Source organism: Hemicordylus capensis, chromosome 3 (genome assembly GCF_027244095.1).
Source record: "Hemicordylus capensis ecotype Gifberg chromosome 3, rHemCap1.1.pri, whole genome shotgun sequence".
Lineage (NCBI taxonomy): Eukaryota > Metazoa > Chordata > Lepidosauria > Squamata > Cordylidae > Hemicordylus > Hemicordylus capensis.
In genome coordinates this window covers 353753416-353768743 of record NC_069659.1, presented here as the reverse complement: position 1 = coordinate 353768743, position 15328 = coordinate 353753416, and the positions used below count along the sequence as shown (strand labels likewise).

General features: G+C 44.8%; 1 protein-coding gene across 1 annotated transcript in view; it reads left to right on the top strand.

Moving 5' to 3' along the window:
• PSMD1 (proteasome 26S subunit, non-ATPase 1) overlaps positions 1-15328 on the top strand; it is a 133497-nt gene that overhangs the window by 78121 nt on the left and 40048 nt on the right. Inside the window, exons 17-18 of the mRNA XM_053310099.1 lie at positions 4244-4358; positions 10089-10205. Of these exons, the coding sequence (XP_053166074.1) occupies positions 4244-4358; positions 10089-10205 (232 nt within the window). The remainder of the gene's footprint in view (positions 1-4243; positions 4359-10088; positions 10206-15328) is intronic.

Sequence of the window (15328 nt, the reverse complement as noted above, 5' to 3'; positions counted from 1 at the left end):
GTTAATTAGAGGACCATCCAGCCTAGCTCAGGGCCCTTCATGGCAAGGCCTGGGAGCCAGTGGCGGTTCCCATCAAGGTGCCCCCTCAAGCCCCAGCACCATCTTGGGAGGAGTGAATGGAGACCTGGGAAGTGTAGTCCTTCCCAGTGTGTTTCCTGTAGAGCACTCCATGTGTGCCTTCCAAAATGGCCCTGGGGCTCAAGAGGCTCTGTTTCTTTAAAGGAGCCTCACTGGCCTTGGGGGGAAAGTGCAGCACTGCACGGAAGTCAGCATGCTGGGAAATGGCTGTCCTATGGAAGGCTGCTTTGTTTTCTATTTGTCAAAGTGGCCTCTGCTTGAAAACTAGTGAAGATTGATGGCCTAACCGTAAAATAAAAATCTTCCTAACAGCACAATGTGTGCTGATGCTTCAGGCAGAAAATACTAGCAATGTCCTCTTCAGGGCTGGAAATACAATATCTCATCTTTCCTCCCAGGAGCTCAAGGTGACATCCATAGGGCCGTCTCTCATCTGTGTGCTGACCAGATCTAGATCTTTTTAGCTTCAACAAGGTGGTTGCATTGGGTGCCTTCAGACATTACCAATTTGCTCACCTTTAATGGTATTCCCTGACCTCCCAGCATCTGCCACCTTGTCAGTTTGCCTAATGGTCAGGCCTGTTCTAAAGGTCAGAATGGCATGTGTCAAGCTAGAATAAGAGGCAGCTTCACAGTGAAACATGAGAGAATTCACATTTTTGATACAACAAATAGGGCCTATTGCTTTTCTTAGAAAATGGGGATGGTGAGAAGGTTAGTGGTTAGTGTGTCAAACTCAGGCCTCCCTGGTCCTAGTCCCTACTCAGCCATGAAACTCACTGGGTGACTGGGCCAGTCACATATTTCTCAGCCTAATCTACCTCACAGGGTTGTTGTGAGGAGAAACATAACCACATACACTGCTCTGGGCTCCTCGGAGGAAGAGAGGGATAGGAATGAAAAAATAAATAAATCTTTGACTGAGCATGCATCCTAGAACTTGCCTCAGAATCCTGCAACACACATTTGTTCAGCATGCACAAAGTAGTTGGTAAGCAGACTAATCTATCTCGAAAGGACTCCCTGAGAGCAGGAAGCTTGAAATCATTGGTCTCTCAAAATGAATACAAAATAACACGTCCTGGCAGTTACTTTGGTGATAATATCATCATCAGTAGACACACTGCTTTGGTTGATTGATTGATTGATTGAACTAATTTTTATACTGCCCAAAACCTATGTGTCTGGGCAGTTTTATACACTTGATCTGTAACATAATTTGCTGCAGTAGATATATATATTTAATTATTGCATATCAAATATTCAAAATTACATCCATTCTATCTATACAAAAGATCTCACAAGGAATATCAATCAATGGCACAACATGCATAATATCACAACATATACATATATGTATACATATACATACATATAAAGATATGGATATACACACATATAAATATATCCATTTATTACACCAGGACATCTATCATAATTTAATTTCACAAAGGAGAACTTTGATAAGCATGGATGTCCGTATTATACATGTTCTTCGTGAAGTCAGCAGAAGAGGACTAGTTTTTACCAAATGTTTCAGTCCTTTGCAGTCAGTTTATTTCCATGATTTCATTGGTCACTTCCGCAGGATTGGGGCAGCTGTCCAAACCAGTGTTTTAGGGGTCTTTTTAATGTAACATCTTCCCAAGTTCTGTGTTATGCCACAGGTGCCACCATTAAAGCATTATGGAGGTTGTTATAAAAGAGGAATGGAATGGTACAGAACACAATTCTGGCTGCAGGAAATCCATCCTTCTGTTATATTCTCTGGGTGGCTTTCAGTAAATATAAGAACATAAGAACAGCCTTGCTCTCAGGCCCAAGGCCCATCTAGTCCAGTATTCTGTTTCACACAGTGGCCCACCAGATGCCTCTGTGGAGCCCACAGGCAAGAGGTATGTGCATGCCCTCTCTCCTGCTGTTGCTCCCCTGCAACTGATATTGAGAGGCATCATGCCTCTAAGGCTGGAGATGGCCTACAGCCAACAGACTAGTAGCCATTGACAGACCTGTCCTCCATGAATCTGTCTAAGCCCCTTTTAAAGCCATCCAAGTTGGTGGCCATCACCACATCCCATGGCAAATGTATCTGGGGCCTGGAGGCCCCCCCCCCCAAATTTCCATGATCTGTTTGTATATCTGAGTAATAACTATTTTTGATATGAGCAAGGGGCTAGGCTTCTGGCTGGTGTGCAAATTGAAGTTTGCACCCTGCCTTGAACGTCTGTGGCTTCCACTTACAAGCTGGGATTGGCATTTCTACTTTATCAGCTAGGTCACACTTGCTGATATGCTTCCATTGCCCCCTGTCTGAAGTGTTAGCTGCTTCAAATGTTGGCATGTTTAATCTTTTCAGGAGGGGAGAGCTGAAGAGAGTCACTTCATGTTAGTGGAGGGACTTAATCACTAAAGAGAGACAGTGGGAGTTGGTTTGGCTAGTGGTGGGGCATATGTGAAAGGGTATTAAATCCAGTTGCTGTGGCTGGGGCCCCCTGATCGCTCCACTTCTCAGTTATAATAGGAGTAGAATTCTCAAGAACATCCCTCATCTTGTGCAATGTGGTGATGGCTTTGTAAAGGAATGGGAGGGCCCACGGTTGGTAGGGTGCCTGCTTTGGATGTCAGCTTCAGTGCTTGGCAGTGGAAAGAATCGAGTAGCAATTGATGGGAAGAACTCCTCTGCTCTAGACCCTGGGGAGCTGTTGCTGGCCAGAGTAGGCAGTGCAGGCCATGTGGATCAGGAGTCAGACTCTGTATAATGTCGCTTCTCGAGTTCCTTTGTAGGAGCAGGGATTAGGCCAACCATCGATGACAGTTTATTAGAGGCTCCTCAGCTGCGAGAGGTGTGGGGAAAGTTGGGGTTGGGGGACAATCCAAAGGGTAAAGCAGGTGACCAACTACATGGCAAGATACTTGTTGTGTACAAGTGTTTCCTGAGTCGATGATGTAGATTTATCAAGCATCTGGTACAATATACAGCAATTCATGGCTGATGTGCTGGGGAGGGAGAAATGTTTCACAAGGCATCCTGGTTTATATAAAACTTCTTACTTTAATGTTACATCATCACTCAAACTGAAGCCTTTTGTGTAATCCTTTCACATATTTTTGAAATACCAAACTTTACAGTCCATTTTCTTCCTCCTATACACAGTTTTATTTTAAGACCACCCATTCATTATAGGGTTTGGCTGTTTAAATAATTAACATTTAAAATGGATGTCAGAAACTTTTTTTTTTTTGCTTTGGAGGTCTGCCTGGAGATCCTGCTATATTTTACTATTTGGGAATAATCCCAGGGCAGCATCCAGACTAGTTTGTCATGATTAAGCACCTTTTAAATCAATGAGACAAGTTAGTCATGACTGTGTTTACTGTTTTTAATTGATCTGTGTTAATTTTGTAAACCGCCTAGAGGTGTTTTTTTTTTTTTTAAATTTAGGTGGCATATAAATATAAGAATCCCATTAATTTCAGTGGGGCTTGGTCCACTTAGTCTGGATGCTGCCCCCCGTATGTTCAGAAAACTAAACTGTGTTGTTGCGTTTTGATTAATGCAAGCGGATATGGGCGCTTCTCTGTGTCCTCAGAGGGAAAAATGGTGTGTTTTTGTTCTTTTGCCCGGAGCTTGCCTGTTGGATGACTCCTGAAGCAATCACAACACAAAGGTGTTGGTGTGCTAGCCTTAAACCCTCTTTGCCTTGAAAAGCCCTTGGGCTAATTTACTCAGGGCCTTGTCACTCCCCATCTCCACAGCAGTTCATTTTTTGCCAGCTTTTGCATGTTGCACGACCTTATTTAGATTACTGGTCAGACTGTGTCTGAGCTATAAAATCCAAGCTCTGCTAAGAGAAATAAATGCTGGTTCCTGTTCTGATGGGTTGTCTTAATATCGCACAATCCTTCATTGGAGTGCTCTAAAACTCATTCAGTAACGTTGTATTATTGATGTATTGTAAGAAGAAAATAGGATATCTGCATTTTGATATGTTGGTATAATGTAGAATTCTGGAAAATTGAATTTCCCCAACCTTTCAGGAGGGAGACATGTTGGTTCCCGTCTTTTTGCTTGTAGGATTTTCTTCACTGCTTGTAGCTGTAATGGTGAGGTGGGCCTTAACAAGCCAGTAAAGTTTAATTGTTCTGTCCCTGACTCCCTTTTCAGGACTCCTGAACAATGTCCAAGTGTCGTTTCCTTGTTATCAGAAAGTTATAACCCCCATGTCCGTTATGGGGCAGCCATGGCCCTGGGCATCTGCTGTGCTGGAACAGGAAACAAGGTAAGGTGCAGACTCCCCAGGCCTGCTCTTCTTCCTCTCTGATGGGGGTCCTAGGATGAGAATGGTGCTAGATGGTTGGCAGCAGCAGCAGAGCGTACCACACATAACTGGGCTCCTTGCCTTTTGAGTTGAGTGTCCCTCACTTCCAATTTTTCAGTGGAAGTCTGGAATTGCAAAATAGAAAAGTAGGCCTGGCACCTTTGGGGGGTGGTACAGGGGGGCTTAGTCAATTAATAGTATTCATTTTAGTAGATCGATCAATTGATTGAATTAGCATATGGATAAAAACCAGTCTTGAAGCAAGAAGCCTACTTTGCTCCTTGTGCTCATGTGTCATAGCAAGCAACACCTTAGAACTGGGGTTCTCAAACTTGGGTCCCCAGATCGTGTTGGATTTCAAACCCCATAATCCCAGCGATTATGGGAGTTGAAGTCCAACAACATCTTGGGGGGCAGTGTTCCCTGTAACAGGGATTCCCAGAGATGGTTGTCTATAACTCCCAGCATCTTCAGCCTATAGCCTCTGGCTGGGGATTATGGGAGTTGAAGTCAACAGCATCTTGGAATCCCTGTTAAAGGGAACACTGCTGGGGACCCAAGTTTGAGAGCCCCTGCCTTAAAAAAGACCATCCCTCCAGTGTGAGAGAGACTAAAGGGGATTGCCTCTTAAGATGGTGCTTCCCACCTGACATTTTAATTAGTGCTTGTTTTCCAATAATATCTGTGGCTGATTAAAAGGTTTTCAATTAGTCTAACTGATCAAATATTGCAGGCCAATGATCTTCACGATTCACCCAGGATAGCTAGTTTACCATGCCTTTAGTATACATTCTGGCCTTTTTGTTTTTTGTACAAACCTCTAAGCTAATATTTTTAACTAGCTGAAACCGCAGAGAGCATCTGTGTGCTAGTGCACTTAGCCTTTGTTTTTGGAATGAAATATTATATGAATTGAATAAATTAAGCCAAATTGAAATTTTTTTAAGTCCCCACTATCTTTTAGATAAAGCTTAAGGTCATTTTTCTTGACTAAGAGGTGACATTTAAGAACTGGAGAGTAGCAATCTTAAACCTACCAGTGCAGCCACATGTACTGGGGGAGTCCCAGGTTCAAATGCAGCCTCAGCCGGGATGCTCATAGAGGGACTCAACCTAGAGTGACTCTAGTCACTCTCAAGGAGTGATTCTTTCTCAACCCTTCTCAGGGTTGTTGTGCAGATAAATGAGAAATCACATCACTTACACCACTCTGAGCTCCTCCTTGGAGGGAGAAATATCCCTTCGATCCTGTAAAACAACGACCCGACATCTTCCCACCCCTGCCTGCCCTGCTTTCCTCGATGCAACTCTGGAGGTTTCCAGCTTTACTCCTCCTTTTCTTTGGGCTCCTTACTGGTCTCTCTTAGCACCCTCCGCTCTGTACACTCAGCCAAGCTCTAGACACTGCTGCACCTTCCTTTTTCAGTTGCTGCCCCCCTCCCCTTCTGCGCACACCCTGGCACCTTCTTGCCCCCAGTATTATTCATTCATTCATTCATTCATTCGATTTATATACTGCCCTTCCAAACTGGCTCAGGGTGGTTTACAACTGGATAAAAACAATTAAAACCAAAACTATAAAAACAGAATAAAATCAATTAAACATTGAAACAACTAAAAACCCTGGAAAACCAGGGCAACCATTTAAAACAGTTTACATTAGTTTAAAAACCCTGGAAGGCCAGGCTGAACAGATAGGTTTTAAGGGCTCTCTTGAAAGACAGTAATGAACTCAAATTATGGATTTTTGCCGGGAGTGCATTCCACAGCCCAGGAGCAGCTACAGAGAAGGCCCGCCTCTGAGTCACCACCAGACGAACCGGTGGTAACTGGAGACGGACCTCCTCAGATGATCTTAACATGCAGTGGAAATCATTCAGAAGAAGGCGCTCTCTAAGATAACTCAGACCTAAGCCGTTCAGGGCTTTAAAGGTCATAACCAGCACTTTGTATTTTGCTTGGGGGTCTGTCTATTGTCTATATTGGCAGCCAGTGCAACTGTTTCAAGACAGGCATAATATGGTCTCACCAGGTTGCCCCAGAGCATGGTGAGCACGGTCTATTCTCTTTGGGCTGTCGTTGGGGCCATTAGACACAGGTGGACTTGAACTACAGGCCCTCATGGGCAACTGCTTCTCTGTTGGGAATCATAGACCTCTTGCAGACCAGCACTTTTCCTTGCCTCCCTTCTCCACCGTGATGGATTACTGCTCTTTCCTGCCCTTCTGTAAACTTCCCCTTCCTGTTAGACTTGGACAGAACACTGCATGCAACTCACAGATTCTGTTCCATGCTATGTTGCTGCCTCTCCTTGCTTCACTCCTTATAGTCCCTTACATTGCTCCTCTGCCTTTCCACTCTCTTCACTTGTATGCCTGGATTACCTTTTGGGTTTGACCTCAACCCATGATTTCATCTTGTCCCTCTGGCCCAACTATCTCTTTGAAAAAAATCGGACTCTGTAAAGATGATTCTCCTCCTTTCTTCTTTGTTATGAACCCTGACTTCTCACAATGGGGCAGAGAGCCCCTCTAGGACATGGCATGGACAGAGAACCAGTGATGCAAAGGGGTCGAGTAAACTCAGCCTTTAGCCTTTTTGCTGATTGTCATCATCTGCCTGTAGTGGACAAAAAAGGACAACCGTTTGGCATCCAATCTGGGTCTGTTTTATTTCTTGATAATTTGTATAGGCAGGATAATAGAACCTGCCTGGCTGCGGTTCTGTTCTTCTATTGTTTATTTCTAAAATAAAGGACCTTGGGCATCTGTTTATATCAGTGTGTCTTCTGGGGCTAGCATCAGCATATTTTAAAGGCCACGTTAATATGTTAGAACTTGGGAGATTGGAAATGAAGTTAAGCTTTTAGTTAGACTGAAGAGGCACTTCCATCACGTGCCATATATAAATAGTTGTGAGCTCTTGAAGCATGGTGGATTAGGTCTGGTCCAATAAATGCACAAAAATACAACTCGTCCTTGTAAAAGGCAACTTTGCATAATGAGAATGAAAGTTTTGGAAAGATCTTGAAGTTGAGAAGAAAGAAAAGCAGTAAAAACTGGAGCTCCACTTGGCATTAGTCTGCCTTTATTTAAATCAATTGCTTTGGTTTTATCAGGTGGGTTATCAAGCTGAACCCTGGGTGGCTGTTAGAACTAAAGTTTTGTTGTACCTTACTAGTCAATTCAGCTCACAAGCATGAAGTCCACATTTCCAACCTATTTCTGGAAAGTCCTTTCAAAGCCAACTGAGTTTTGTGAAGTTGTGTGAAGGATTAGTTCTCCCACAGCCCAACATTCCATTCCATGTGTGGTTTTGCTTATTCTGTGCTAAAATACTGCCATCTATTATGAGATAAACATATCTTGAGTTCTGATTGATAGGTGTAAAGATTAGTCCTGTGCAAGAGGCCCAAGGATTTGATTCGAGGCTGCCATGGTGCTTCCTAGAGGAACCAGATTTGATTTGGCACTTTGCTAGAGCATTGTGCCTTAGTTTGACCTCTCCAAAGCAACTCCTCTGAATCTAGCTCATTGCTCAAGGGAACACTTACTCTCCTGACCCTCTAGTTATTGGTCAAGAAAGGCCAGATGTTGAGGCTATTCTCATGATCGGCCAAAAGTGGGCTAAGGGAGCCTAGCCTGCTTTTGGTTGATCGTGTGCTGCAGTGGGAGCTGTGTGGCTCCTGGCAGCAAACCTCCCCAAACACCCCTCCCCTTAGACTAGGTTAACAGAGCGAGCGCTCCATTAAGCTCATCTATTTGATCGTGTGTTGCTGCGACGCATGGCGATACACAAGTAGACCCTGAGCCCATCGAGCAACTTGCCCCGAGCAAGTGCGCGGGGCATCCTAGACAGACCCCCAAGCCCGTCGGTGGGGTCTGTCCAGGATGCCCCGCTCACTTGTGCGGGGCATCCTGGAACTTCCAGGGGTCGCGCGACCCCCATAACTGCAGCCCCTGCCGGCTCTGTGACGGAGCCAGCAGTCGTGTGGGCAGCCGATCCGGCCGCCCAGGGCTGCCTTCTGATCATCTGTGGGGAGAGTGGGCTAAGCCCACTCTCCCTGCAGACCCAGAAAACGCTCTTCTCACTGATTGTGAGAAGAGCTTCATTTACTTTTTAAGCTTTATTTTGCTCCCAGTAGAGAGATTGTAGTGGATACAGCAACTTCACTTTCCAAAAGTCCTGGGGAAGAGCTGTTTTCTTCTCTACAGTCCTGGGGGAAACACTGGTTCTCTTGGTAATCATAGTCTTTTTGAGATCTCTGCCCATTATAGCAGCCCATGAAAAGGCTATATCTTCCAACACTATCTGTGCCTTTCCTAGGAAAATGTAGAGGGGGAAGAAAAGAAAAGATCTGATGAGTCTGAAAATGAAACTGCCACAGCTGCTCCTCCCAGACTCCTGGGAGCAAAATAAACGTGTGTGTGTTTTTTAAAAGAATATCTCACCTGTGTCTCCAGCCCAGTAAGTAGAGGGGTATTATTTACCAAGTCAGATGGCTGCTCAGTTTGGGCTGAAGTGGGCCAAAACGACCTGCTTCAGTTTGGATCCACCCCTTGTAAAAACTTTATCCTTTCACACACCCACACACCCCAAATCCATGGGCATGTTTGGATTTCTTTATTTTGAGGGAGAAGTAGACAAATGTCCATTTTCTGATTGTTCTTGTAGTCAATAGGGATGTGCACAAACTGAGGTTTGTGAACGGGTTTGGTGCAGAACTGGTCCGGCACTCAGAAGCGCCAGGCAGGTCTTTACTTGCTCTCCACTGCTCCATACAGCTGCCTACTGTGGCAGCGCTCCCCGCTACAGCTCGCGTGTGGTGGCGGCATGCATATGGTCTCTGTGCATGTGTGGAGGCCATGTGCATGCCGCCTCGGCAGGAAGCTTCATGGAGTGGTGGAGAGCAGGTAAGGACCTGCTGCACTCCATTTTAAAGGTGCTGCTCCCCCTCCCCTCTGGGTGCTTTTGATTACATGTGTGCCAAATTTTAGCTCTCTAAGTAATGCAGAAACTGTCTAATGTTTATGTCCACATAGGTGAGGGAGTCAGTCATGTATCATACATTTTGACTGTAAAGCATTTCGTGGCCAACTATATCCTTCCTCTTCCCATTCTGGCCTCTCTGCAACTCCTTTTTCTAAGGCCTTGAAGGTCCTGCTCAGTCTGTCAGAGGGGGAAGAGAGTCAGGACAGGACAGGACAGACTTTTCCCAGTAGTCCTGAGGCATTGGGGTGCTCTGCTGGTCCCTCCACAGTCACTGACTGATATGGCCTTCTGTTTTTTGTGTTTTGTTTTGTTTTAAATCTTGATGCCAAATATAGGCATAATTTAGGACATTAAATAAATAGCTTACTTAATAATTCTCACACCTCTGTTTCCAAGAAGCACATATTTCCTTAAACACAGTAGTCCATCTTCATGTTCTTTTTGTTCTTGAACTTTTGAGTGTAAATTGAGCGATTGCTTTCTTTAAAAAAAAAAAAAAAAAGGCAACAATTAATCCTCTGTGTGTGAGCTCTTTGCCCTGTTACCACTGTGATGGGCGAAATGTACAAATGCAATAAGCAGAGCTCCATTCCCTGGCCTGCTGATCCTAATCTGATAATCCTGACGAAAGCCTGGCGTTTGGAAAGTAATAAGGTTAATATTCTGTGTGTGGTTCTTCTCTCCCCACTCTCCCAATAGGAAGCAATTAATTTGCTGGAGCCAATGACAAATGATCCCGTGAACTATGTGCGTCAAGGCGCTCTGATTGCATCTGCCCTTATCATGATACAGCAGACAGAGATCCTCTGTCCAAAGGTGAGTGATGCATCTTCAGTCAGGGAGGTATGCAAGACAAATCGCTCTTGGCTCAAGATGACATGTCAACACCCCTCCTCCATCTGCTTCTAGCAGCAGTTGTTTTAGTGAGTGGTTTCCTCCAAGAAGCCCTTGCCAATGAGCTTGGGAGGAGTGTGTGCATGAGCATCAAGAATCGGTCTGTCAGGTTTGTCCTTAAGTCTGATATTATATATTAGGGCCAACTGGACTCAACATGGAACCTTTTGCACCCAAATGACAGCAGCTTCCCAGAACTATGTAGGGCTGAAAGGCAAGACTCTCTGGTGGTCACCCAGAGAATAGTTTGGAACATGGGGTAGAGACATTCTGGCTTCAACTTGCAGAAGGCAAGGAATCAGTGCTCCTTTTTTGAAGGAGAGCTGGTCTTGTGGTAGCAAGCATGACTTGTCCCCTTTGCTAAGCAGGGTCTGCCCTGGCTGCATATGAATGGGTGACTACATGTGTGAGCACTGTAAGATATTCCCCTTAGGAGATGGGGCTGCTCTGGGAACAGCATCCAAGTTCTCTCCCTGGCAGCATCTCCAAGATAGGGCTGAGAGAGATTCCTTCCTGCAGCCTTGGAGAAGCCACTATCAGTCTGTGTAGATAATACTGAGCGAGATGGACCCATGGTCTGACTCGGTATATGGCAGCTTCCTGTGTTCCTGTGCTTGTTCACTTCTTTACATCTAGCATGTCCTACTCTAACAGATTTAACCAGGAAGGGCAGGGGTTCTTGTTTGGTTCAGCTTTTATCTTGGATGTTTTTTAGTAGCCTGGGTTGTAGACTTCAAACTGCAGCTGTTTATCAACAGATTGGTTCCATTTTGGGTGGGCTCATATCTGTCTTGAGTTATTGGCTACTAATTGGAGGGCTATAGGCCACCTTCAGCTTCAAAGGCAGGATGCCTCTGAGTACCAGTTGCAGGGGAGTAACAGCAGGAGAGAGGGCATGCCCTCAACTCCTGCCTGTGGCTTCCAGCAGCATCTGGTGGGCCACTGTGTGAAACAGGATGCTGGACTAGACGGGCATTCTTGAGCCTGATCCAGCAGGCTGTACTTATGTTCTTAAGTTCTTCTAAGTTGGAGTGCAAATGGGTGGACTGGTGCTCTTAGAGTTTCCCTAATGTTGGTTTTTATCACAAGATCAGCTGCCACCTTTTGAATGAATAATTGATTATGTGCTGATTGGTTGAATAAATAATTCTTGATTGATTGATTACATATTGTTGGGGACTTACCCAGTAAACACAAAAATTGTTAGCAGCCATGTTGGCATATTTAAAATCAATCAATCAACCAATCCAAAAGCCACAGTTGGGTAATACCTTTACTAAGACCAAACAAAATGTCAGAAAGTAGTGAGCAAGCTTTTGAGTTCTCCAGAACTTTTCTTCAGGATGGATGTTATGCAAAACCACAAGACACACAAAGCTGGGCCCCAAAGTCAACAGTCTGTGACAGCCTTTAGATGTAGCTCAGGGGGTGTTAGGTAGATTTAATTAGACTACACTCTGGGTACAAAACAGATTTCAGGTTGCACCAAGGGTTGCATGGACAAATACACAATAATGGCTTCTCCCTCATTTCCTTGGTTTATCTAGTTCAAGAAATTCCATGCCATTCATTGTTGGTTTCTGTTAGGTAGTCTTGCTTTGGGGTTCCCTCAGATCGGAAAGAGGACTGGACCTACTGAGAGGTGGCTCTTGAGTTGTCTTGTGGGCCGCTGATTTGCCTGGTGGGTAGCCAAATTCATGTATGCAAATAATCTTATTTGCATAATATATTCCAGTTGCCCAGTCTGCATTTTTTTAGTTTGACAGTTTTATAGCATAGAATTCCTAGCCCCATGGATGACAGTGCTCTGCTTGGCTAGATGTTGTTGTGCATACCCTTAGGAATGTCCTTGCTCCGTGGAGTTCATAGACAACCTTTGGATTCATGTGAGCTCCTGGAATGTTGGACTGCTCACAGTCAGTGTGGGGAGAGGCTGACTGGTACAGATCTGATAAACCAGTGAAAAAAAACACACATGCAGCAAGAATTGGTGTTGGAAGGTTCTCTGCACCAGCTACCCACACCTAGGATGGCGTGGCCTGTACTTTAAAAAGTGTTCTTTGCACGTGTCTGTCCAATTTTTCTTTGAAATTGTAAAACAGGGAGACCCCTAGCCAGACCGTTGAACTGCTCTTTCTCCTCTCTGTTGCCAGCATTGAGCTTGCTACAGCTTAAACTTCTTGCTGCTATTCTTTGTGCACGGGATGAAGTAGACTTTTCCTCATGGTATGAGAAATGCCAATGGGTTCTCCTTCCCATTTAACCTTAGTTTATTTAGGTTGAACATAAGCAGCCCATAGGCTTCTGTCTCCTTGGTTTGTCTTCTGGATTCTTCTAATGAATCTAGAAGAACATGCTGGTGTTTGGGGTAGTTTCCAGAAGGGAAACGACATGTGAACTATTGTTGCTGTAGAGGACTCTGGGGCTTAAGCCAGCCACATCATTGGTGGTAGTGGAACTCAGCCTTGTCAGCAGCTGGGTGCACGGAGGCCTCAAAACCTTCTTCCGGTGTAGATGGGAAGAGTGGTATAAAAGATTGGCCTCTGTGGTTTGTAGGCTGCCTGAAGCATCTGGATTGGCCACTCCTGGTATATATATTAGGAACCTGGCTGTCAAGAAAGCAGTACCTGGGAGTTCAGTAGCTGAAGGTTCCAAGTTCAGTCCTCAACATCTTTGGTTAAAAGATTTCTGATTGCAAGACTAGGGATGGCCACTGATTGATACTTTGAAGATCCGCTGACAATGGACTAGATGGACCAGTGGTCTGACCCAGTGCAATTTTGGAAATTAAAAAAATAGAAGCCTTCCTACCAATACAGTGCATATGTGAATTTTAAAAAAACATGTTTTTGGAAAAACAGAATCTCTGAACTTAAAAAACAACAATACAAGTTTAAGAATTCGGCTATTCTGGCATTACACAATAAGGAAGAGGGAATATTTGGCTTTTTTAAAAAAAACCTTGATGTCATTTAAATGACTATGTAGAGGAATCATGAGCACAGCTGCATTGGAACTTTTCATTGCTGATGGTGCTTCACAGATTTTCGTTTTGAATTTTTTCAGTTACCGTCCCCCTGCAAACTGATATCTGTTTGCAGCAAAACTGTGCAGGCTTTGCATGTAAACATTCCTATGTCCTCTTCCTTGCCATTTTAATTTGAGCAAGGATTTGAATTTAGGCCAGTGAAATTTCTGTCAAGGCTGAGCCCAAGAACAGGTGAAGTAGTGGATGGTCTTTGAGCATTTGTAAAGTGCCTTTTCACTCACTGCCATCTTACATAGCTCACAAATGCTGTACAAAAGCGGTTTTCAGGTGTCTCCCCTTATAAGGCAACTATGGTTTCTGTAGCAAATACAAACAGCTAAATGAGAATTCACACATTTTATTCTTGGTGATGTCTCAGCCTTAGGACTAGGAAAAGGTGAACTCCCTGTCAAAGTAAGAGCATCGCCATCTCTGACTGCTTTAGGGAGACTTTCAAGACACACCTGTTCTCTCAGGCTTGTAACTGGAGTTAATTTTAAACTGTTTAATTGTTCTCATCCTATGAAATTGTTTTAAATTTTTTTGTGTGAAATTGTTCTAATTGATTTTACTGTTTTATATTTGTTTTAAATTGTGTACACTAACTAGAGATACACACATCAGGCAGTATATAGATATGATAGAAAAATAAACAGGAGGAGAGAAGTGTATCTTCCAGAGACTAAGACCACACAGCAGCACAGGCAGTCTGCCAGCTGAGTCGTTATTTTAATTTATTAGATTTTGATCCGTGCAAAACAAAGCAAGAAGCTTCTGGTGTGAAAGTATTGGATTGTGATGAGAGCCCGGTCAATATATTAATGTTTAAAGAACTAAATGTGCTAGGAAATGTGCTGCAAGACTTGAGTTGCCTTTTGGTTGCTTGAGAGCAATTTCTCGTTGCCGGTGGTGACCAGGCAACCAGCTTTGCACATCCATGTCTTCTGCCCAGTGCACTTCTGGCTCTCGCTTTAGCTCTCACTTCCTCCCGTGTGTCAGAAAGTGCCAGGGCTGGAGCAGAGAGCCTCGGGTTCTGTGTGGCTCTCCAGTATGGTGGGCTACCAAAACTGCAGGAGTAGAGGCACATCAGGCTCTGGGCTGGCCATTGGATCCTTCTAAAACAGGAATCACTATACAGGTTGAGTCTCCCTTATCTGGACATCCGAAATCCGGAATGCTCCAAAATCCGGACACCACGCCGTAACAAAAACAAAAAACAAAACGCCTCAGCTCACTCACTCGCAGATCCCCAATTTTGCTGCTTTTAAACATGCAGTCAAAACTTGCTTATTTCAGAAGGCTGCACACATCTCATCCCCCTCATTGCCCACTCGGGACATTTCTCCCCTGGTTCCGTCGTCCCAAGTCCACTCCATGCTTTCCTCCCTTGCATCGCCCCCCCCCCCCCCCGCGGCTCTGGGGTCCCTGCGCACCCCACCTACATTGGCAACCACCGAGTTCTCTTCTGCAAGGTGGGGTTGCAGATCCTGAGGGCAGGAAAAGACACAAAGGCTCCTTTCTCGGAGGAGGGGCCGTAAGGGAAGGTGCCCCTGCCGAATGTTTCTTCCCAGTCGCCTCTCTAGGAACCTGGACTCCCTCAGGTTAACCCTTAAACTGGCCTTCCCCTGGCAGGAGGCAGCAAAGGAGGCTCCTCCATCCCTGCCTTGCAAGAGAGAGCAAAGAGTGTTTCAAAATCCGGAAAAGTCTGAAATCCGGAACACTTCTGGTCCCAAGCAGTCCGGATAAGGGATACTCAACTTGTAAAAGTCTTCCTGTTCATGCTAGGCCGTCATCTAAGCACTTGGTCTCCTTGTCTCTGGTGGTGTGTCCTTCTGTGTGATTCCTGGCTTGACTGCTCAGATATCTGTCACAGTATATAATGTTATATATACAGCCATCCCTCACCAACCACTAGGGTTCGTTCTGGCAAAACCTCACTGTTGGCAAATTTGCAATTGGCGAGGCATTAAAGTCTATGGGAAAGGCGAGGCTAGGGGAACCACGACCACAAAGAGAC